The 25,197-nt window shown below is 34.6% G+C and overlaps 1 protein-coding gene across 2 annotated transcripts in view; it reads left to right on the forward strand.

The window, feature by feature from the left end:
- The first annotated feature begins 10,297 nt into the window (after positions 1-10,297).
- Positions 10,298-25,197, forward strand: part of LOC115209705 (lysophosphatidylcholine acyltransferase 1) — a 90,422-nt gene continuing 75,522 nt past the window's right edge. For both annotated transcript variants that reach the window (XM_029778195.2, XM_029778193.2), the window contains exon 1: positions 10,298-10,676. In XM_029778195.2, the coding sequence (XP_029634055.1) occupies positions 10,611-10,676 (66 nt within the window). In that variant the 5' untranslated portion in view covers positions 10,298-10,610. The remainder of the gene's footprint in view (positions 10,677-25,197) is intronic.

Raw genomic sequence — 25,197 nt, forward strand, 5'->3', positions numbered from 1 at the left:
GAGTGGTTGGCGTTAGGAAGGGCATCCAGCTGTAGAAACTCTGCCAGATCAAGATTGGAGCCTGGTGCAGCCATCTGGTTCAGTCAAAATCGTCCAACCCATGCTAGCATGGAAAGCAGACGTTAAACGATGATGATGATGATGATGATGATATACGACAAGCTTATTTCAGATATCAAATACACTCACAATGGTTTTTGGTTGGCCTGAGGCTATAGTAGAAGATGCTTGCCCAAAGTACCATGCATTGAGACTGAACTCAGAACCCTCTGGTTGAGAAGCAAGCTTCTTACCACATAGCCATGCCTACACCTATATATATATATATATATATATATATATATATATCATCATCATCATCATCATCATTTAGCGTCCGTTTTCCATGCTAGCATGGGTTGGACGGTTCTACTGGGGTCTGTGAAGCCAGAAGGCTTCATCAGGCCCAGTCAAATCTGGCAGTGTTTCTACGGCTGGATGCCCTTCCTAGCGCCAACCACTCCGTGAGTGTAGTGGGTGCTTTTTACGTGCCACCCGCACTGGTGCCAGACAGAGCTGGCAAACGGCCACGAACGGATGATGCTTTTTATGTGCCACCGGCATGAGGGCCAGGCGAGGCTGGCAACGGACACGAAACGGGGCGGTGCTGGCAACGGTCGCGAAACGGAAAGTTCTCTTACATGCCACCGGCACTGGTAACACATCTGCAATTTCCATTGATCGATTTCCATTGATCGATTTCGATTCAGATCCTCACTTGCCTCAATGGGTCTTCACAAGCAGAGTTTCGACATGCCACCGGCACTGGTAGCACATCCGCAATTTCCATTGATCGATTTCGATTCTGATCCTCACTTACCTCAACACGTCTTCACAAGTAGAGTTTTGTGTCCCAAGAAGGGAAGGTATGTATACGTAGGCTGGCTCCATCCCATGTAGAAGGCCACGGGTTGTGGACTCACTTGTCCTGCCGGGTCTTCTCGCGCACAGCACACTTCCAGAGGTCTCGGTCTCTAGTCATTTCCTCAGTGAGACCTAAAGTTCGAAGGTCGTGCTTCACCACCTCGTCCCAGGTTTTCCTGGGTCTGCCTCTTCCACAGGTTCCCTCAACCGCTAGGGTGTGGCACTTTTTCACACAACTATCTTCATCCATTCTCGCCACATGACCATATATATATATATATATATATATATATATATATATTATATATATATATATACATATATAAATATACACATACATATATATATATATAATATATATACATATAACATAATGAAGGTGGATTTATGCAATGTAAAATTCATCTGCAGGGTAGTACCTACATTGCTATATATGTAACTATACATACATATATATATATATATATTATATATATATATATATATATATATATATATATATATATATATCCGCTAAAAGCCAATCCACGTGATGCAAATATTTATGAGCAAAATCATTCGAATGCACACAGTTTACATAGTTTTAATATATATTTAAATATATTTAATAAGTGAAAGAGTATTGTGTTTGTCGACTGGTTTCACTTTTGCTAACTCTGACTTTGAAATTATTTCCATTTCGTGTTTTCTTAAGAAGATTTTAGTCCGTGTTGTAAATGTAATAAATCAGCAGGTAGAAAAATCTAATGGGAGGTAATTGGTAATTGTTAGTATTCAGGAAAGGGAAAGTAATTGCTTATTTTGGTGAGAGGAGTAAATAAATATACAAAAACTCAAAAGCTAGAGTAGTGAGATGAAATATTTACAGTGATGTGTATGAGAACATGAATTAAAATATATACTGAGATCAAAGTTGGTTGTACATTCATATTTGGGTGTGTTTTGCATCTTTCAATGAATAAATTTTCTTTATGTAAACGTCCTTGTACAGAAATTGTTTCTTTGCACTGGTAGATGGGGAAAACTGTGCAGTTTGGTTGGGTGGATATTTTCTGCATATGTCTCAATGTGTTCACTCAAAGGAATCTGTCTGCACTGTGGTAAACGAATCTGTCCCTTATGAAGTGTGGTTCTCTATGTAAGAGTCATACTTCTCTGTCCTATATAGTTATGTCCACAACCTAAACAAGTAATAGCATAAATTAGATTCTCCGAGGCACAAGTAAAGTTGGTTTTAATTGTGAACCTTTCTCCTTGTTTGAATAAGAATTCTCAGCCAGGTTTTGTAGTTGTTGTGTAAAGCTTCATATTTGTCTTTTCAGTGATTTGTGTTGCTTTTTCTATTTGATGAATGTATGTGTTTTCAGAATGTTGTTCATTTTTGGATCCCTAGTGAGCATAGGTAAATTTTGTACAATAGTGTTGTATGCCTCATTGTTTCTAGGGTTACATATATAATATAAAGGATTAGGGATTTGGAATTTAGGCAGGTACCTTATAAGCACTTTGACATAATCCTTCCAGATCTAGCTAACCATATCAAATTATAGGGAACATATAGAAGTGTTTAAGATAAGCAATTACATGGTACCTCGCCTGATGGGTAAATCTTGAGTTTGCTTCATTGGATTTCAAATAGCATACAGGTTATATTATCTAGACATGACAAAGAAGAAAGAAGAATGGACAAATACACATCTTCAAAATTTGTTTATTACTGTATTATGCTAATTAAAATCACCTTAAAGTACAATCCAACACTTGCTTCTGCTGGATAAGTGTCCTAATGTCTTTTTTGATGTTGCATTAACGTGCATTTAGTTGGTTCAGTTGCTGTGCATATTCATCAAAGGTAGACATTCCTATGTAGTTTTGTTCAAAGTTTTACCCATGCAGGTAAAACTATATATATATTTCATCATGTTGAACCAATGATCCCTACACATTTTTTCTCTCTTTATTTTTCCTTCTTAATCCTTTCAGTCGAAGAGTGTTGGATCAAAACATCAAAGTCTTTTCTATTCCTTCTGAGTATCAAACTAATACACTTGTTTGTTGTTCCGTCACCTGTCTTCATCTTTTATTTTCTGTAAATTCGAACATATGTGGAGGAGCAATGGCCCAGTGGTTAGGGCAGCAAACTTGCAGTCATAGGATCGTGGTTTTGATTCCCAGACTGGGCACTGTGAGTGCTTATTGAGCGAAAACACCTGAAGCTCCATGAGCTCCAGCAGGGGCTGGTGGCGAACCCTGCTGTATTCTTTCACCACAACTTTCTCCCTGTTTCTGTTGTACCCGTGTTTCAAAGGGCCAGTCTTGCCACACACTGTGTCATGCTGAATCTCCCCGAGAACTACGTTAAGAGTACACGTGTCTGTGGGGTCCTCAGCTACTTGCATGTTAATTTCAAGAGCAGGCAGTTCTGTTGATTGCATCAACTGGTACCCTCATTGTTGTAACCAATGGAATGCCACAATATATACATATATTATATATTATATATATATATATATAATTTTTGAAGTGTTGATGATGATGATGATGATGATGATGATAGCATGGGTTAGATGGTTTGACTGGAACAGGTAAGCCGGAGGGCTGCACCAGGTTCCAGTCTGATTTGGCATGGTTTCTATGGCTGGATGCCCTTCCTAACACCAACCACTCTGAGAGTGTAATGGATGCTTTTTATGTGCCACTGACATGGGTTCCATTTACGTGACACCTGCAATGGCCACAACTACACTTTCATGGGTACAGTTTTCATGACACAGGAAACAGCTATAAGTACAATTTCACTTGGCTTGATGTGTCTTCTCAATCACAGCATATTACCAAAGGTCTGAGTCAATTGTTGTCGCCTCAGTGAGGCCCAGCATTTGAAGGTCATGCTACTGGCAACAGCTATGATTATGATTTCATTGGTGCCATTTACATGACACTAGCAATGATTATGATTTCACTTGGCTTGATGAGGTTTCTCAAGTACAGCATATCACCAAAGTCTCAGTCACTTGTCATCACCTCTGTTATACCCAGCATTCGAAGATCATGCTTCTCCACCTTGTCCCATGTCTTTCTGAGATTACCTCTTTCACAGGTTCTCTCCACAATACACAATATATCTATACACACACACACACACACACATATATATATAATATATATATATATATTATATATATATATATATATATATATATATATATAATATATATATATATATATATATATATATATATATATATATATATATATATGTGTGTGTGTGTGTGTGTGTGTATCATTGGCGATTTTCTTTCTCTGTTTTTCCTTCCTATGTTTCTGACAAAGAGCTCCACTCTTTGTTCATGTTTGGATTAACTATATATATATATATATATATATATATATATATATATATATATATATAAAGAATATGTACTTACATATCAGACCAAAAGGGTACGGGCGCCGCTATATATATATATATGTATATGTAAAAAAATACAAACTGGGACAAGAACACAAAACATTTAGAAGACGATACAAAAAACACGGACGGGACATTCGAAGCCTTCAATCTTCAGTCAAGAACCGGATCGTCCTCGCAATTTCGGGTGATTAATCTTGAGATCGCTCCGATCCGGCCAGCTCCAAGGAAAAACTAAGCTACGAGCATTAGATTTCTTGGAAAAAGGATCGAATGTATACGAAACAGGGACAGAAAAACGGACGATGCCACACGAATATAAATACAAAAAGCAATAATAGTAATAACAGGACAAAAACAGCGGGTGTCTTATGACTATAGACAGTACAACTTAGTTTAGCTGGCGTATTTGGAAAAAATGCCTTTTTCGGCAGATGAAGAAAACGATGTTCTCATGGCGGTGGTTGGAAGCCGAAAGGCTGGTTGACCAGCAGTCACACACACACATATATATATATATATATATATACATACATATATATATATATATACACACATACACAAAATATATATGAAACTTTGTCTCTATAAATTTCTACTGTAAAATGTTCATAAAAAATATAATATACAAACACATACACACACACACAAAAAAAATCTCCCTGTTATCTATATGGTAAATATTTAGGCTGCCACTTGAAGTGTAATTAGATTATATTAAGATTTGATACAACTTTTGTGAATACTATAATAACATCAAGTCTTATTCTACTTCAAACAATGATTAGCTCATGCTGTTTTGTCAAGTATTGAGAAAAGATTTAGTGAGGCCATATTGCTGTGGAAAAATAATACCCAAGTCATTTGGACTTACATTACAGCTCACTAATCCCTTGTTATATGATGAATGTTGCTTCAAAATTAGAATTTGAGAAAATTTTTTACTACAAATAGGTTTTAAATATTGTTAAACCTTTAGCTTTCAGATTATTCTGTCAAATGTAATGCTTCTTTATTGACATAGTTTTGAATTAACTATGCATTGTCTAGTAGCTTCAAGATTTCAATGATTTGGTTGTTTATTTTTAAAATGACACTGTGTAATAGGTGTGAGAGGCCAGAACTACTTTGAACACGAAACAAGTAGAATAGCTTGGCTAGACATGGCCAATTGAAATATTAAAGGGTTAAACTTAGTATTTGTAAGAGGTGTGATAGTTCAAGCAGTGTTTCAATATTTGTAAGTAGAGAAGAAGGTATGATGAAGTGGGTGTTCTTTTCTATGAGATGTGTTGTATTTGTTTAGATGGAATTGTTTAGACCCTGTTTGGTGAAAATGTGAACATTCACTGGCATGCAGTAGTGAAGTTGAATGTGGATAAAAACCTATGAAAAAGAAGTAAAGAATAATATTCTTTGTAGAGATTGTGTATAGTTAGAAATGGTCACGAGGAAGTTGTAAAGAAATAGGAGAAAGAATAAGACAGTTGATGAATGAGTTCTAGTGACACATAATCATTTAGCATATGTTTTCCATGCTGGCATGAGTAGGATGGCTTGATAGAAGCTGGTCAGCTGAAGAGTTGCCCAAGCTTCATTTGTCTGTTTTGGCACAGTTTGTAGTGTTGGATGTCCTTCCTAACATCAACCACTTTACAGAGTGTACTGGATGCTTTTCATGTGGCACCAGCCTCCACGAGGCAACAAGATTAGGATTGCTCAACCGAAGAGGGATGTAAGGGACATGCCTTTATGCAAAGACAACCATGATTTTACTTGTCCTGAGTGCAGGCTTCATCCAGGTGGAAAGTGATGGATGATTCCAAACTATAATATAACAACTGGTTTTGTTGATATTAAAAACAACTTTACTTCTGGTAAAAGAACATAAGATCAATGATGGAAAATTTCAAGGCTTTCAATGGATCTGGTACTGTGGAACTAACAGTAATGGTTCCTCAGGATTGAAATACCTAAAATCAATAGGTCTTAAGATTGTGTATGTAGGTCAGTCAGCTTGTTAAAACTAAATACAATAAGGCATTTTGTCTGATGTTCTAAAAAGTCTTGACTATGATTGTATCAACATAACATAGTTTTCATTAGTAATATATTTGGAACAAAGAAGGTGGCAAGCTGGCAGATTCGTTAGCATGCTGGACAAAATGCTTAGTAATATTTCATCATCATCATTGTTTAGCATCCGCTTTCCATGCTGGCAGAGGTTGGACAGCTTGACTGAGGTCAGGAGAGCCAGCATCTGCACCGGGCTCCCATCTGACCTGGCATTACTTCTACAGCTGGATGCCCTTCCTAACACCAACCACTACAAGAGTGTAGTGGGTGCTTTTTACATACCACATGCACAGGATCCAGTCAGGTGGGCTTGGCATCGATCACGTTCAGTTGGTGCATTACAGGAACCACTCTGGGGATACTGGCATCAGCCACATTCAGTTGGTGCTTTTTACATGCCACTGGCATGGGAGCCAGTCAGGACTCTGAATTCAAATTCCACCAAGGTAGACTTTGCCTTTTATCCTTTGAGGGTCGATGAAATAAGTACCAGTTGAGCACTGGGGTTGAAGTAAGTGACTTGCTCCTCCCCCAAAATTGTTAACCTAGTTCCAAAATTTGAAACCAATATATTTGGAACAAAGTCACAAATTTTGGTGGATAGGTTGTAGTTGATTTAAATTACTTCAGAAAATGATTAGTACTTATTTTATTAACTCTAGAATAATTAAAAGCAATATTGGCATCAGTGGGATTTGAACTCAGAATGTAAAAGACAAAATTTAATTAAAAGGCAAATCCATAATTATAATTACAGAGATGTACTTGCATAGAAAGTGACCTGACCTGAGATCATGTGCTTGAACAAAAACAATTGCAGTGTGGAAGGTGTTTATAAGCCATTTAAGAAACACACAAAAACCATTAGATTCACTTCAACATTTAAATTTAATTTTTCAAAATATTTTTGCCACTTTGAGACCACGACATGTTCACTAACAAAATTCAGTGCTGCATCTCTTGTTCATAATTATAATATTATAGTGATAATGTCACAATTCTATAATTACAATATAAATATTAAATATAATATTTCCAAAAGGAAGAACTGCATGCACACAAGCTTCAACCCACAGCCTCCCACCTCATAGCTACGTGTCACATGTGCTGGTATGGACATGTCCTCCATCTCCCCTAGATCATCCTACCAGGGCTTTACTCTCATTTGAGGCAGCAGCTGCAGACTAGAGGAGGCCTTGTAGCAGACCCTGCACCAGATGGCTGGATGTGATTGGAGAAGATCTCTAGCAGCTCAATGTCACCTTGGAAAATGCAGAAGGGCTGGCACAAGACTGCCAGTGGTGGGGAGCACTGGTAGACCTGATCAGCTCTATGCATGATGACATCTCTGGGATTACTAAGCTGGGATGACCCCAGCCTCATCAAGCAAGAGCATGAAACAAGCAAGCAAAAAGGAGAAATCACAACACTCCACATAAACCACTTTTTTTTCACAACACAAATGTAATTGCTTTCTCCTTGTTTTTAATCTGCTATAGAAAATTGAGAGTTGATACTATCATTCATGAAACACTTACCAGTTTCATTGACCTTTCATAAATTTTACTGGAGATCAGAATTACATTTTCTGCCTGCACTTTCTACCTCAGGGGATTCTGACAGAAGATAATTAGGGATTTATTTGAACAGAAAGGTTCTGGCCTCAACTATCTCAACTGCACTGTCTCTTTTATCCTAACTCCCAGGCATAAAAATACCACCTTTCTTTAACAATTTTCATTGTTAAAGGTAGGTGGTGGAAAATATTTTACTTTGAATGTGGAGAACAACTCAATTCTTTTCCAGTAGTTCTTTACAAATATATGTCTTACCAGCTCTCAGCATATGGTAGCCTCAGTGCAAGTATGTGCATGATGAGATCCCTATGATGTGAGTCGAAGATGGTATATGAACTTTCTGAACCATGGTATTGTAGCTTTTACAAAAAAGCAGAGGTGTGGGAACGCCAGTTTAGTCAGATCATCCTTGGAATGAAGTTTGGTTGTTAAATTATTGTGCAAAACCAGTGATGTATCTGTTGACTGTGTTCAGTCCTGCATTTCAGTAACAGCTTCCTCTTAGTTCACTTTGTTAATTTTTCATACTTCTACAATTAGAAGACTAGGAAAACCAAGCCCTCAAAAAATTTTACCAGACAATTGGTACAACAATTGTTTATTGGTAAGGACTTACCTTCCAGCTGTTCAGACAAGAGTTCACCAATTCCCCACCCACTTTTTTTTTTTATTTTTTGTGCTTGTATTGTCTGCTTGCATTCAGCATGTTTGATACAATTGTGCTTGTATTGTCTGCTTGCATTCAGCATGTTTGATACAATATTTCAATTTTGGAGGTGTGTGACACCATGATTGTTATATCATCTATGTAAACAAATTCCACATTTTCTTCCATTTTAAGTGGGATGTTTCTTGTAATATTCAACTTATCAGTAGAGGTACAAAGATCAATATGTACAAAAAAAAAAAAAAAATGAGAGTATAAATTGTGACTGAGCCATAATTGGATGCTGAGTACCTTTATGTTGCTGTTAGCTTAAACCATAAAATAACTGTTGCCATTGTGAAAATTAGTCATCCACTTGCAGAGCAAGTGAATGCTTTTGAACTGATCAAATTGATCAGGACCCCTAACAAAATCTCAACTATTCTCTTCCCTCACTGTTATGTATATTGATGCGAAAGTTGCCAAGATGAATATATCTGGAAGTGCACAAGTTTCTGCACTTCCAGTAGACAAACATCTACTTCTGTGTCAGTACTTTAATTTTGTATTTAGCAGAGTTATGGGTCTGAAGTTTATCTCTTTCTCATCAGTACTGCCATACAACAAGGCATGCTCCCAGTCTTCTGCTAAACAAATATATTTTCAAACTCTTGAGTCTTTCAGATACTCACAGAAAATTAACACCACAAGACACAGCACATATATTATACAGAGTTCTGCTTATATATATATGAAAATTCAAAAGCAGGAAAAAAAAACATGTATATATCAAAGGCAAACAGTGTTGTGTTGAGTTGAGCAGTGAATGAACACTAAACAAAACTACTGGAAGAAAAAATGCATTGTAACATAGGCACAAGGTCACATTTTAAGGATATGTTGTTATAATTGTCTCCAGTATCTGACTATCACTTACTTTACTGACCTCCCCACCCACCAAAAAAAGAAAAATGAAACACAACCTTGGAGACACTTGAAATCAGTATAAGAGATTAACTAAATATTACAAGGCAATATCTTCGGTACTCTCTGAATATTTGTTTGCTTATTATATCTAATATAGTTCATGCAACTAAATATTACAAGACAAAATGTTCGGTACTCTTTGAATATTTGTTTGCTTATTATATCTAATATAGTTCATGCACTAAATATTTTAGAATAAAGAATTGTCCCACATCTTTTTAAACCTCAATAGTGGTACAATTAGATTTACATAATTTTTTAAAAGTTGTTGGAAACCACACACACACACACATATTACTATATATATATATATATATATATATACACACACATTTACATAAATTGATTTTGATAAATTAATTATAGTCAGCCTTTCTATTGTTTTTAATTTATACTTGAGGTACAGTTATAAAAAAAATTTTCTGTCAATATTCATTTCACAATTTGCTTTCTAATAATAATAATAATAATAATAACTTGAATACTGATTTCATCAACAAATCACTTATATGAAGAAATAATCTCTATTCTATAAAAATTTACACAGAAATCAATCATTGTTTGAAAGATTGCGCAAAAGAATTATTCAAGTCTGAAAGTTTCCCCAATTTATTGAAATAATAAACTAGACATTCGAAGACTCGAGTAGAACCGCGGATTACTGCGCAGGCGTACAGGAAGTTGATAATTTTTTTTTTTTTTTGGTAAGTTGTCGCCGACGTTGAATGGTTTTTTTTTCGGTGTCAACTGTTCCGCTGCTGACACCATCTTATCATCACTGTTTGCAGTGCTTTGTCTATCATTTTGCAGCTGGCTGAAACGTTTAGGGTTAGAATATTTCTGCTTGGTGTCGAAACGATTTTGTTGTGGTTATTCTTTTCCCTGGTTTCTATTTTTACTCTCCCCTATACATCTACCCATATATTAACGGATAACCCTGCGTTGGATCCTTTATAGCCGTATCAGTTTCTCCCTCGTAAAGAAGGAGTACAACATTTCCAAACAACTTATGGTTGAACCCATGAAAAACCCCTTCGTCCACAGACTCAATCTTGGACCTGTGGATGTAATAAAGGTTAGTTGTTGAATTATTATTTACCACTACATCTCTTTATATTTTCGTCTGCTGTTTTGTTTTTAAATTGCATATAAAAATTCCATCATGCTTGTAAATTATGTATATATATATATATCATGTTATCAGGAAATTGATTAATAGACGCCTTTGCTTGGGAACCCTTAACATTTACATTTAATATGCATTGCTGCAATCTTCTGTCCACCGGTTAAACATAATCTATCCGAAATTAATCTGTAATAAGTCAATCTACATCAAACTCATACAGTGCACGACAGGATTCAATTGACATGCGATGCCACTTCCATAAGGAATATCAGTTTATTGGAGTCTTGTAATTGTGTGAAAGTGTCAACAATGTTTCTTTAGATTTCTTTCTTAGAATTTAAACTTAACAAGTGTAACGGCAAATGCCGACATGTTGGAATTAGTGTTGGTGCTTTCAAAAATGCTTGTAGAGTCTAACCTAAGGCAACGTACATCTGACATGGTGCAGTAATTATTTATATTCTCTGAAATTGTATGTAAATACCTTGAATTTTAAGAAAACTCTGTAGAGATGGTTTTCTGTATACCCCAAACTCTTTGATCGATTCAGTGCGTAGTGCACGAGAATCTACGGTCAAGGATAAAAGGTTTCGTTTTTCTTTTTACTTCGTATTAAGAAAAAGATTTAAAAAAAAAAACAAAAAAAAAAAACAGATTCCCCTCCCTTAAAACCCGATATCTGTGTAATGAAAATTTAGTTTTACTTTTAGTGGGACATTAAAGTAATTTCTAACTTCTCAATCGGCAGTAGGTGATATAGCAGAAGTCCGCGGCAACCGATTGGAACGGGTTGGATAGGATCTTCATGTAGAATCAGAAAGATGTCCTGCATCACCAAGACAACGCATGTGATATGCTTGATGCAGCAAAAAGATCATGGACTTATGTTGGGAAATTCTCCACCTATCATGTTCTCAAGAAATGGCACTATCTATCTGATGACCATACTTTGCTACATCATCATCTTTAATGTGAAAATAGCATGCTAATGTTAAGATATTAGAAAAAGAGGTTGTGCTTAAAAACATTTTAATTAGCAAGGCAGCCAAAACCTAAATGAAATCTGTGAAATCGTTAGTTGAAAGAACATAAACTTTAAGAAAGAATTTTTATTCGCTTATAAGTTGATTTTTTAAAAATTTCTTGAGTTATGATATTCTCTGGCGACTATATATATATATATATATATATATATGTGTGTGTGTGTGTGTGTTCATTCATCACTGCTCAGAGTTTTGCGTTCCTATTTTCTTTTCCTTTTTCACAGAACGAGTTGGGGGGGACATGAAACAAGGAGCGTCATCGTCGTTGAATAAATGAATTAACTTTATTTCATGTATTGAGTACTTTTTCCTGTTTATATAAGAACACGCATATACGTACGCACACACAATTCGAGTCTCTATATTTAATATATGATTTTTTTAGGTTTTTAAATTCGTAAAAAGAAAAAAAAGTTTGTTATTCGTTGCTATTGTTATATCGAAAGTGTTTCTATATCATGTGTTAAGGCTGCATCGTAGCACATAGTCAAGTGGTTTAATCTGTAATTAAACTACATATTACTGTCAGTAAACGAAAAGAAGGGGTTGTGATTAGTCCTGAGCTTCTCTCTAAAGTGACATCATCTTATAATTGTGATCAAGTCATCAGTTGTGTCGAGTGCAGACCCCATCAGGCCATCATTTCAGTGTCATCTGATATCTGTCCAATGCTAATTCTGTTTCCACTTCCTCTTTTCCTATGCACTTCTGTCTTTACCGGCAGTTATTTCTTTTCATTCTTCTTTCTTTTGCAACTCTCTTTAATTCAAGTGTGTTATATCGAGTATTTATCATTTTCTTTCAACAATTATTGCTCACAATGGTTTATTAAGTACTAATTTTTCCCAGACATTAAGATTGTCGATGATCAAATGTTATATTTATTACATTAGATTTTATAAATATTTAGTTATTTTTTCGTAATTTCTTATCAGTAGATTTGGTTTTAATAATGCTTCTTACAAAGCTTTATCGCGCAAATGATGCTTGTCTGCAAAACTGAATGTTAATTTTTGCTCATTAAAACTTCGTATAATGAGGCATTATATGTTGTGTATGTGTGTGTGTATATAGATAGATAGATAGATAGATAGATAGATCGGTTCATTAAGAAAATATTCAAGGAGAAACTTGAAATGTTCATAATTAAACCAAGGATAATCTTTAATCGGCATATACGGTCAAAATAATTTCTGTACTAAATCTAACGTCGCTGAGATGTTCTTTAGGCTAGATTTTATTTTAAAAACACTCGAGTTATATAACATAGATTTCCTTGGTTTAATCTCATCTCCAACGCTTTTTTGAACTAAACTATTTAAAATATTTATTGGCATTTCTTTCGTAATTGCTACAAATTAAAGCATCATATGCGACAAGATGTTATGAGCATACTCACACAAACACTACTCTAGCTGAGGATTTTCCTCATCTTTTATTTTGTTTTCCCATCTCAATTGTGACGCCACATATGTTCGCACGCACATTTACATACAACGAACGCACACCATTCTATACGCACGCACATCTCGTGTGTTCACAAGCAGAAAACCTGCTGTAAATAAAAGCAAGAACACGCATGCGTATTTCTGCTTGTATCCCCCTCATGCACTTTAAATTTTTCTCTGTTGAAATAGCTGAAAACTTTTCTCGGTACACGCTTTACACACACACACACACGTGTAAATATGATCCAGGGATCCGAGTTAGGAAGTTTGTAAACTCCAAGCAATAAACGGGTAGATAGAGAACAAATTCATATTTATCGTATGCTGTCCAATTTTTGTTCTCTATACTAGCCGTATATATATATTTATACTTTCATCAGGAAAACCACTTTTTTTTTTTAACACATTCTTTTAATTCTGAATTGTTTTTGATAAATTTGAAATATACATGAATATTTTAGCTATTAGTACAAAAAGGAGCATCAAGATTTGACATTTACTAAAGACGTTTGTTAATTAAAAATATAAACGCATTAAGGAAATGTACTTCTATTATTTTACCAGTCGCTTGTATACGCTGTGTCGGCCCTTCCTTTATTTTAGGCTATACGTGTCCTTTTGTTGTGAATGAGTCGTGAATTGAACAGGTGTTCACGATAAACCTAGGCGTTGGCAAACAATCAACAACACAAAGTTGAAAGTGAAAGGAAAACCAATTGGAGGAAAACTGCAAGTACATAAACGGAACAATAATTTGTCATTCATGCAGATCGGACATTACCCCATGAGGCTCTCCTAAAATGTGCATTGTCCATGCCCCTTTGCTTTATTTCTTTTTAACATTAAAAAAAAAAATCCTATGACTATTGTATACTTTTGTAAGCCATAAAAAAATTTTCTAAAGAAAATAGTAACAAATACGTTTTTTTTCTGTAGTTTCGCTAATATTTAATCCGACAAACCAGAAAAAAAGAATAAAGAACTGAGCTTATTTTTAGACCTTAATCTCTAATGTGTAATGAACTATCTTTTCAATAGATTGATTTATTTTACTAGGATGCTATTGTCTAGATTATTGATTTTTGTTGAATAGGTTAGGTGGGATTTCCGACAACTTATTGGTAAATAATTTGACCGTTGATGTTAAGAGGGATGAGAATATATCTATTACTCTTGTTAGAGGTTAGTGGGCTGAATAAATTTGTTGGTAAAATGTGTTTTCTGCTGGTCATGTTGATGTTAGATCTTGAGAACTTGACATTTCGAAACTTTAGAATGGTAGCTATATTTAAGGGATTTGCTGCAATTACAGTAAAAAAAAATCCGATTGATTTGGTTACTGAATAAACGTTATTTATATTTGGACATAGGTCAAGTAAAACCAAATCTAATTGGTCTTCATAGCTGCTTTCTCATCATAAATTATATATTGATTTTATTATTAAATTTGTATATATTTTTAAGGCTAAAATTAACTATCTCAATCCTTATTGCAACTTAAAAGGGTTCAGTAATCTCATCCTCCATCCTGCTCTCTCAAAACACACTAAGTTCCAATTTATCTCATTTTAGTAACAGTTACACTTTTTCCAATTAGGACAAATTGGAAAGTTCTTAATGTCATATATTTCCTTGTATTTTTTCCTTTTTTCTCCTTGTCTTTAGTTTACAATAAAAATCTCAACCCATTGTTATATGTGTGGCTTCCTTCAGTTAGCTAATTTTTGTAAGGCATTATTATACTCTTTGCTATTGGCTTTCTGCTAACTCTTTTAAACCCTACTTTACTATCAATTTATACTTTTAAGAAAGCTCAAATAAAAGTCCCTAATTGTTTCAGCTTTGTAATTAGATATTCTCATTCTGTTCTTTATGCAATAAATTCACCATTTGCACAATCAGTTGAATATCTTAAGTTACATTGGATTCTCCAGTGACAAACTCTATTGGAAGAAAATTTATTTGAATTTTATTCTGTAATTGTTACATACACCATACATAATGAAATAGTCATTATGTATACCTATTGACATGACTCGTAATCTTGTGATATATATTTATAGTGGTTTTCATTAATGTTTCAGACATAGAATTCCATTTCTTTGTCTTCTAACAGAATTTCATGTCTGGTTGTCTACAAATAACTTAACGTGTAAAATTCTACAATTTAGCAAGACTTTTGTCCAGTGTTTTATTCAGCAATTTACTTCACAGAACATGTTCCTTTTTCTAGTGAACAAGTTTGACAGTGTACTTCATTTCACTCTCTCTACACATTTCATGTACACTACCTCTTTAACCATTCCCATTGCCATATTTTTTTAATTCTCTGTATGTTAACTGAACATTAAGAAATTTATATGAATATTTTATTAACAACTGATAAATTGGCCGCTGAGAGTTTATGTAAATAAAGGCTTTATAAGCATCAGTTTGAGATAGAAAAGAATGGCTGTGTGGTAAGTAGCTTGCTTACCAACCACATAGTTCCGGGTTCAGTCCCACTGCGTGGCATCTTAGGCAAGTGTCTTCTGCTATAGCCTTGGGCCGACCAATGCCTTGTGAGTGGATTTGGTAGACGGAAACTGAAAGAAGCCTGTCGTATATATGTATGTGTGTGTATATGTTTGTGTTTCTGTGTTTGTCCCCCCAACATCACTTGACAACCGATGCTGGTGTGTTTACGTCCCCGTCACCTAGCAGTTCGGCAAAAGAGACCGATAGAATAAGTACTGGGCTTACAAAGAATAAGTCCCGGAGTCGATTTGCTCGACTTAAGGTGGTGCTCTAGCATGGCCGCAGTCAAATGACTGAAACAAGTAAAAAAAGAAAGAGACTGCTTTCATTGTAGCATTGATCAAAAATCTAATTAAGGTGACTACCTGCTCAATTATGTTTTACCGTTTATATTAGTCAAGCTGGTGTCCTCATTTTCATTGTTGTTTTCACTTCATTTTGTCTATTGTATGATTCAACCTTCTTTGGGTGGATTTTGTGACATTTTTTTGCTTCAGTTGTATTGTGTGAATTACCTTAATGTCTTGCCTGGGATTGAATTCAGAACCTCTAGGTGACTGCACTGCATTAACCAATCTCTTTATCTATTACACATAGTAGATGAAATAAATACAACAACCGAGTTCAACACAAGACACTTGAAGGAAGCTAGAGCGTACAACAGCCAAAATGTAGTGAAAGCAACAATCAAGATGAGGACACTAGTCTGACTAATATAAACAGTATGCATAATATAAATTCATCCTCTCAGAAATATAGAATTGTATTACTTGCTTAATATTGAAACTTGTTTATTCAGTTGAGTAAAATTTCTGAATGTGAAGGATCATCATCTTTTAACGTCATCTATGATAGCATGGTTGAACAGTTCAACAGAATCCAATGTGTCTGAGGACTACATTGTGCTCCAATGTCTGCATTGCTTTGGTTTCTACAACTCTATGGCCTTCCTATTGTCAACCATTTTATAGTGTGTACTGGGTGCTTCTTTCATGACACCAGTGCTAGTGAGATCACCACGCAGGTCCCAAACTATGATCACTGCAAAGAATGCAGCTGTATACATTGTCATCATTATACTAGATGAGTGGTTAATGTAAGAAAGAAGGGGCAGAACAGAACTCGATTTTTGATGTAGGGGAGCTACATGGCTACTCACATTATAGAAGAGAGGCTGGAATTAAGTGGGAAGGAGCCGGAAAGAGAACTAAGATAAAATAGTGATGAAGTGGACCCTTAGGGACAAGAAAGGGAATAGAAGTGATTGTTCACAGAACAGGGAGTGAGGGTGGGTAGAAGTTGCAGGGGTGTATGAGAAGAGTGAATGACGGTTAGTGATGGGAATGGATGAAGGAGAGAACGTAATGATGAACAAGAGTTGGAAAGTGGTTGCTGATAAATAGATAGGGATGGTGGGGAAGAGTAGGTGATGACTAGAGATTGGGTAAGATTGAGGGGTGGATGTGTTGCATAGTGGACAAAAGTAGAGGGGTGATTCATGTGAGATAGGGTAGGTTAGGTGATGACCGACAGTACAAAAGTGGGTAAAAGTAGCAGAATAGTAATAATATAGTACATAACGGTAGGATGAGAGAGAGGGAGCTGACATGTAGGGTGCATGAGAAAGTGAAGGAAGATATAATAAGCAGTTCTACTCTCATTTAATTACAACAACAGAATATTGCAGTTACAAAGTTAATGGTGGGGGCTTCACTGATAGACAAATGTTGGATGGTAGAGAAGGCTTGAGGAGGAATGCAGCTGTATATATTGTATTTCCAGGATCTCAGTTTCACTGAAATGGGTGGGTCTTCTTGAGCACCACATATCTCTAGTCCTCATGAATCTTTATCATCTTCTCTGTAAGGTTCAGAGTCTTGAGATCAGTTTTCCCTATGTCTTCCTAGATCTCATCCACAAGCTCTGTCCACCTTAAGTGATCAGCACTTCTTCAAACAACTCTCCTCGTCCATATGCATTGCATATCGGTGTAGTCTTCTTTCTTACATACTTTATAACAGTTTAGACAAGTTGGTTATACTCTTTTAATCCAGCACTAATCACAAAATGAAGATGTGTTGATACATCTGTATACACATGTGCCTATGCAACATATATTTTGCCATTTAACCTCATAAACACAAATTACTGTTTTTCTCTTTTTTTTTCCCTCTCCAAAGACTTAAAACTGATTTTATGCATAATAATTGCATATCAATTTTTACTTGGGTATGATATAATGAATCCCTGCCACTGTGACTGATAAAGAAAGCATTATCAACCCTTTTAATATCAACCTGCTTGAAATTGTCCCTGCATCTCTCATACAAAACTCTTGTAGAAAATCTTGATTCAATTTGTAATATGTTTTTAATTTTTTTAAACCTCACTTTAGTTATTTTAGTATGAAGTACATATATTTTAAATTGATATTCATTTGTTTCAATTAAAAATTCAACCTGATGAGTTCATATATATGATTTAAATCATAATTCAGTTGTTTTATATTAAATTTATCTTAATTTGAAATGCAGTTGCTTTAATTTGAGAGAGAAAAGGTGTGCTGTAACTTTCTGTACTTAATTGAATCGCATCTCTTTTTGTAACATTCATGACCCCATTCATCAGTTTGATACCTCTACAATTTCCTCTCTGTAAAGCATATCCTCTATCCTTGTTACTGTTGACTATGATGCTACACCAGTTATTAGGTACACACCAGTGGTTAGGTACAACCCCTTTCTGTGCAACCTGATTGGCTATATTGGTAACTAGGCTGTATCCTCACTGCCAGACATTTTAAGCATCTCTACCTAATTTCAGATGGTCCAAGGGCTTTTTCTGTCATCATATCCTTAAATGCTTTCTCTATCATACTGTTATTAACTAGGATAGCTGGTCCCTCTGTTGAGTCCACATTAGGAATAACCACTTTCTCCAAGGCATTCTCTACATTTAATAGCCTTTCAGAGTAGCACTTCCATACCTCTTTCTTTTTAGAATCAGTAATTGCAAGTGTACCATTATCCATTTTTACAAACTTCTCACCCACATTTCAATTCTCTCTGATATACTTTCTTGTAGGCTGGAACATTCTCATACCTCAGATTCTCATGATGTAGAACATGAGCAAATCTCTTTCTTTCTGCTCCTGCCCTTGCCAAGTAAATCCACTGCTTGATCATGTGTGACTGGCGCTATTTGGATACACTTAACAGTGTCATTGATGATTAATAAACTTCCACTCAATGGCTCAAATATGACTGAGGCTTCACTGAGATGCTTTTGGCTACAGCAAGAATGAAAAAGCTTTTAGACACGAATGAAAAGAAACAAATGAGATTTGTTTTTATCAAAAAGAAGTATACTGTCAGAAAAGTTTCTATAAGGATGAAATACATGAAACTTGAAGAAACTAATTTTAGTGCCATAAGATCAGTTCATCCAAAAGAAAATTGATAATTGCTGAAATAGTCAGATTTTTATAATAACATCAAAATTTGAATTAGTTTAAAGTCATTATCAGAAATTGTTTTTTTTTTATGAATTTGAAAAAAAAAAGATTGAAACTCATGCACTGCAGAAGTTATGATTCAAATGAGACTCAAAGATGGTATGTAGTCACCTGAGCATTAAAACATTTCATTCAGATTCTTCTCCAAATTCCCTCTCAACATTTCATTTTCTTTCTGGCATGAATTATTTTGCTCAGTTGTATTTGAAGGAACTTATAATCAGATAGAAATTTGTTCTGGTGTAAGAGAAGTTACACCAACAAATACACCAATAAATCATTTAGGAAAAGCATGACTACTATATAGAATTAAACCAACCAGTGTTGTTTTTAGATTGAAAATATTATTTCCAATAATCATTGATAATCATTCATTAAAGTGAGGTGTGTTAAAACTGTTGAAAGTCTACATTTCAAGGTAAATAAGATCATAAAAAGGTTGGAAGTATCAGGTATAGTAATAAATTGAGCTTAATTTATGTATGAGATTGATGTAGTGTCTATTTTGGGACATTGACTATCAGAGGAAGGTATATCACCAGATTATTGTTTAGCAGTGAGAGTCATGTATATAAAATCATCAAAGAATAAGAAGCAATTCGAATCTTTTATTGGACTTGCCATTTTCGTGGGAAAAATATTAACTATTATTCAGATATTATATTATTTTGTAAACTTGGTGTTCCATTGTTTTTGATTATCCAACTGCAAAAGGCAGCATATAAAATTGATGGTCAGTATCGAAGCCAGTTGTTCAGATTTTTGATGTCACAAAAAACATTGCTTCAACTAATGCAAATGATAAGGCTGTACCAGGAATACTTTCACATGATGCTCATCCTGTATTATATTTGTCAAGTATAAACCACAGCTGAAACAAAACGGTCAGATATTGAAAGGAAGGCCATGGCAGCAATTGTAAGGTGTAGTCAGTGTACAGCATTTTCTGCTTGGCTTGAAATTCAAATTTGGTTTCAGATCATAAGCTCCATAATTTATTTTTAGCAAAAATTATGGTTTACCAAAAGTCACACCTGCACATAAATTAAGATGAGCCTTACAAATGGATAGCATTTAATTATGAAATTAATTATGTAAGAGATCTGAAAAACCATAAGGTGAAAGTGACCATGATGATTTTTCTTCATTCATCTTGTATAAATTGATGCTATGAAATGTAAAAGTATAAAGTTGGAGATGGCCAGTGGTAGTATTTTATCTGGTATATTAAAAAGAATTTTTAATAATAATTGGAGCAACTGTTCTGTTGCTGAAAAGTCATTTGAGTAATTCAAAAGTAAGTTAATAGTTGAAGATGGTATCTTGTGTTATGTTGAATGAATTGTCCCCCTGATCTGTTTGACAACATTAATAATAAAATCTATGCATGATGTACACTTTTGTTCAATGGCCACAAGGAATTGATTGAAATTAGAAGTTAGTAGCCAGGTTATTGTGAAGATGTGAATAATATGTAAGAAAAAGCCCAATGTATACTAAAATAAAACAAGAGTTACTTCAAGCATGATTTAAAGAAAGTAAAAGTTTAGATATGTGTACATATAAATCATGCTTATTTCTAGAATCTAGGCCTGTTCCTATTATTCATTGATGCACATTTTGGGTGGCCAGAAGTATTAAGAGCGAAGAATTAAGACACAGAAATAGTTTTCTTGAAATAGGATTCCAGAAATGTTAGTGTCTGATAATAGCTGTGAATTTCATGATAATGGTTTATGTACATAGTTTAATAAGTTCAAATATAAAACTATAAAAATACCCCCATATCATCCAGAATCAAACAGAATTGCTGAAAGAATGGTTGTAAGTATTAAGACAGATTTAAGAGTATTTACCAAGTTCTGTTAATGCATTTTTGAGTTGCATGCTTTTGAGTTATCAGACAATCCCTCACTTTGGATGACTTCTTAGTTCATCTGCTTTAAGGGTACACAAATATGATTGTTAGTAACAGTGCCTGATAAAACTACATCTTCTGTTTGACATTGATGTAAAAGACCTGACAAACCACAAGCAGGCTGTGATTCTAAAAGGTTTATGAAGATCAAATAAACATTGACAGAAATATTAATGGTGAACATTTGCAGAATCACTCTTAATAAAGTGTGTGATCTGAAAACTGACACAGGAACAAACCCTGCAAATGTCATTAAAATGCAGTTCTCAAATAACAAAAGGAATTATGATGATTTGTTTCCAGGAGATGTGATATCATTAAAATGCTTATATTGTGTGTGTTTTATATACTAATTAAGACTAAAGTGGCTATCAGTTCAATGTTGAAATTTGGCCAGGCAGTTGGATAAAACTTGTTTGAACACATGACTACAGTGTTACTTAGATAAATTTAGTAAGATACTTATAATGACTAATATCATTTGGTATTTTGTAATTAAATATACTTGCTGCAGTCTTCTTTAAATGAAAAAAACAAACAAAACGTAAAAGTTACCTCAACTTTTGGACTCAAATTTATGGCTGTGTAGTTAAAATTCTCTTTGCTGCCTTGTGGTTTTGAGTTTGGTTCAATTGCACAACCTTCTTGGGCCAGCCAATTCCTTGTGAGTGAATTTGGTAGACATAAACTGGGAAGACTATCGTGTGTGTGTGTGTGTGTGTTTGTAGTGTTTGTTCCCCTCACCACTTGGCAACTAGTGTTGGTTTGTTAATATACCTACCTGTAACTTATTGGTTTAGCTGAAGAGACCCTTAATAGCATTCTATTTTAGCCTAGTTTTCAATCCTTTTAATATTTTGGTGTTTGATTAAGTTAGTTGAACAAATAACATGTAGTTTTCTCTTGGAAGAATGATTAGCTTTATGGCATTGTTTTAGTGAAGTTTCATGATGATGATCATAATTTTGTCTGAAGTTGTCTTGTTAAGTGGCACAAACCCAACTATCTCATCTAAGCAAATTTTCTGGCACAGAACTAATTTTCTTCCTAATTAGTTGTACTGTAATTCTTTCTGCTACTTTCATGACTTGGTCCATTAGTTTGGCATCTGCTTCTCTTCTGGTTCCCCTTGATAAAAATATCTGCTGTCTGCCTTCTCTTTTAGCTACCTGATATTGTTCCTTTCTCATTACTTTCTGCTATTCTTTTGAGGCCTTTGTCTTAGCTTTTATGGCTCTAACTACAGTACCATCTCACTACTGCATCCTCTTCTTTTTGGCTGGAACTTTACTCCATCCATAGTTCTGGCCTGTGGTATATTAATTTTCATAGTACTTTGGAGATGGTTGATGTAAATATCAGTTAAAATATGTTGCTATTGTTCTTTTGGTACACTAAGGCGGCATGCTGGCAGAGTCATTAGCATGCTGGGCAAAATGCTTAGTGGCATTTTATCTGTCTTTATGTTCTGAGTTCAGATGCCACCAAGGTCAACTTTGTCTTTCATCCTTTCAGGGTCGATGAAATGTGCACGTTGAACACTGCAGTCAGTCAATATAATCAACTAACCCTCTTCAGCAAAATTTCAGGCCTTATACTTATAGTAGAAAAGATTATTTTGGTACCCCATTATTTTGAGTTAAGATCTTGATCGTATTAAGGTGGCTAGTGAGCCAGTTTTGTGAATTTGAATCTTGTTGATTCAAATTCACAAAGCTGACTCACTAGTCCTGTGTTGTCTCTTTTGCGAAACAAAATATTTGACTTGCTTTCAGTAACTGGGAAAATATGCTACACCCACCTTACAGTTGACTGATTAGTATTGATTTATAAATAATATTTTATGTCAGTAACATACAGTCTGGCCCATATTAGCAGAGACAAGATTGATACTATATGATAATGTATGATTCTTCAATGTGTGTTAATAGAAAGCAAAGTTTTAAGGGGGGGGGGAAGAAATGTTTTTTTGAAGTTGTATTACATTGTTTGTTATTCAAAAAATAAGAGTAATCACAGACAATTTTTAACAGAATTAAATTTAAGTACAGTGTCATGGATTTCATAGTTTGAATACTTTCTGCTGCATGTTTTTAATGTTGGGTATGTTAATTTAAAGAGAAAGATTAGTCCAGTCCTTAGTGGAGACATGAGAAGTACTGTTATCTTTGAAATGCTTTTTTAGTATTGTAAAGAAATACTGAAGCATAAACAGAAATCTCAAGTGGTGCATGCTAAAAGTGGCAGACAGCAGAAAAATAGGTGCAGCAATCTTGTAGAAGTTAGCATGACATTAAAGGGAGTAGAGGATTTTGTTAAAAGAGAATTAAAGAAAAAGTAGAGACTCCCGTTTTAAGATTCTTAGAAGTACAGTTTATCACATAAATGATATTTTCTGATATATTGAATATTGGCAATTGAAGATAATGCACTGTCATAAATATGCTTCTCCAAGAAATATCTTTTAAAGCTGAAGAGGGAGAAACATTTTTTTCTTTGGTTATCTTGTCAATACATGGACATACAGTAAATGGATTTCTTGGGCTTTGAAGCTGTTCATTAAAACTGCACTTTTTATTTTTTTCCCTTATTCTTTCTGCTCCTAACATAAATACAGTATGTAGTTTGCAGTTGTTAAAGTTTACTAATTTGCTAGATTCATGTATGAAGACTTCTCTTTAGTTAGAGAATATAGATACCTGGCAGGACATTTGAAGATTGGTAGTGGCAAATGTTTGCTGTAAAATTGCTACACCAACTCTGCCACATTTTTTTTTTTACTGAGCTACTAACTTGTTTTATTTTAAAGAACTATTAACATAATCAGTAAAGCTGAAAGTTTTGTCTTGACAGATGTATTCACCGTTTCCATGACATCATTGATAAACTGTGGAAGCTGTTCTGACAATAGATTCTAATCTTTTGTAACAGATTGTGATAGATAATTAGTTATCAGTAAGTCTTCATTTGTTTCTTGATTAATCACTCCTTTCTTAAACAATAAAGCAAAGATATGTTTAAAACTATTATAGATAAGCCAAGTTATATATCTTAAAATTCAGATGTTTCATGCTAACTGTTCACATGCACCAGTTTCATATCAAATTAATTTCTTACTAAATTATAGAAAAATTAAGGGAATATGTCAAAAGAAAGGATGAACTACTTGTTTATGTCAAAAGAGATTTTATCTTTTTGATGTTAAATTTTAAATATTTTTACTATGTTTCACTGGGTTTTATTGCTATGAATTGAAAACAAATTTGAATTTTAGGTTACAGCATATTGGTTAATATGTACTTCAAAACTTAGTGAACTTAGTGAACTTCTACAAAATTTGTGATCAACATATGTAAACTGATCAAATCAGAATCTTGATTCTGTAAAGATTGTGAAAATGAAAAATAAAAATAGGTTTAAGTGACCATCATAACCATCATTATTTCACATCTGTTTTCCATGCTGATATGAGTTGAAGGGGGTCATCACAATCAAAGTCAATTCCCATTTGAAGTTATTGTCCTCTTATTGGTGAGGAATCCTACATCACTCATACATATCATTTTTTGCATGGTTTCTGTGGCTGAATACTCTTTTTAACATCAACTACATGGCACCATCATGAATGAGGTTGCCTGGTCCCTGCCTAGACTAAAGATTCCTTTCTATCATACGTTGTCTCTTCTCATTCAAGGATACATGACTTAGTGAATAGAAAAGCAGTGAAAAAGAGATCCAAGATGAGACGATGGTAATATAAGAGGATATGATGGCAGAAACAGTGATTGGAGTGAAGTAATGGTAGGGGAGAGGCTAAAGGAAAAAAAGTGAGTGAGATGACTTACAATGAAGATCCAATGCCATCTCTTGTTGTGCAATAGTAAGAGAGAAGGTAATAGATGAGACTGTAACAAAGACATAGGTAGAGCAATAGATGAAGGCTGAACATGATAGAGACGTAAATGTAGATATTATGTATCTCAACTTCACTACCTTTATTACATCTGTTTTACTGTGCTTGCATGGGTTA

This window comes from Octopus sinensis, linkage group LG3 (assembly GCF_006345805.1).
Source record: "Octopus sinensis linkage group LG3, ASM634580v1, whole genome shotgun sequence".
Taxonomy (NCBI): Eukaryota; Metazoa; Mollusca; class Cephalopoda; order Octopoda; family Octopodidae; genus Octopus; species Octopus sinensis.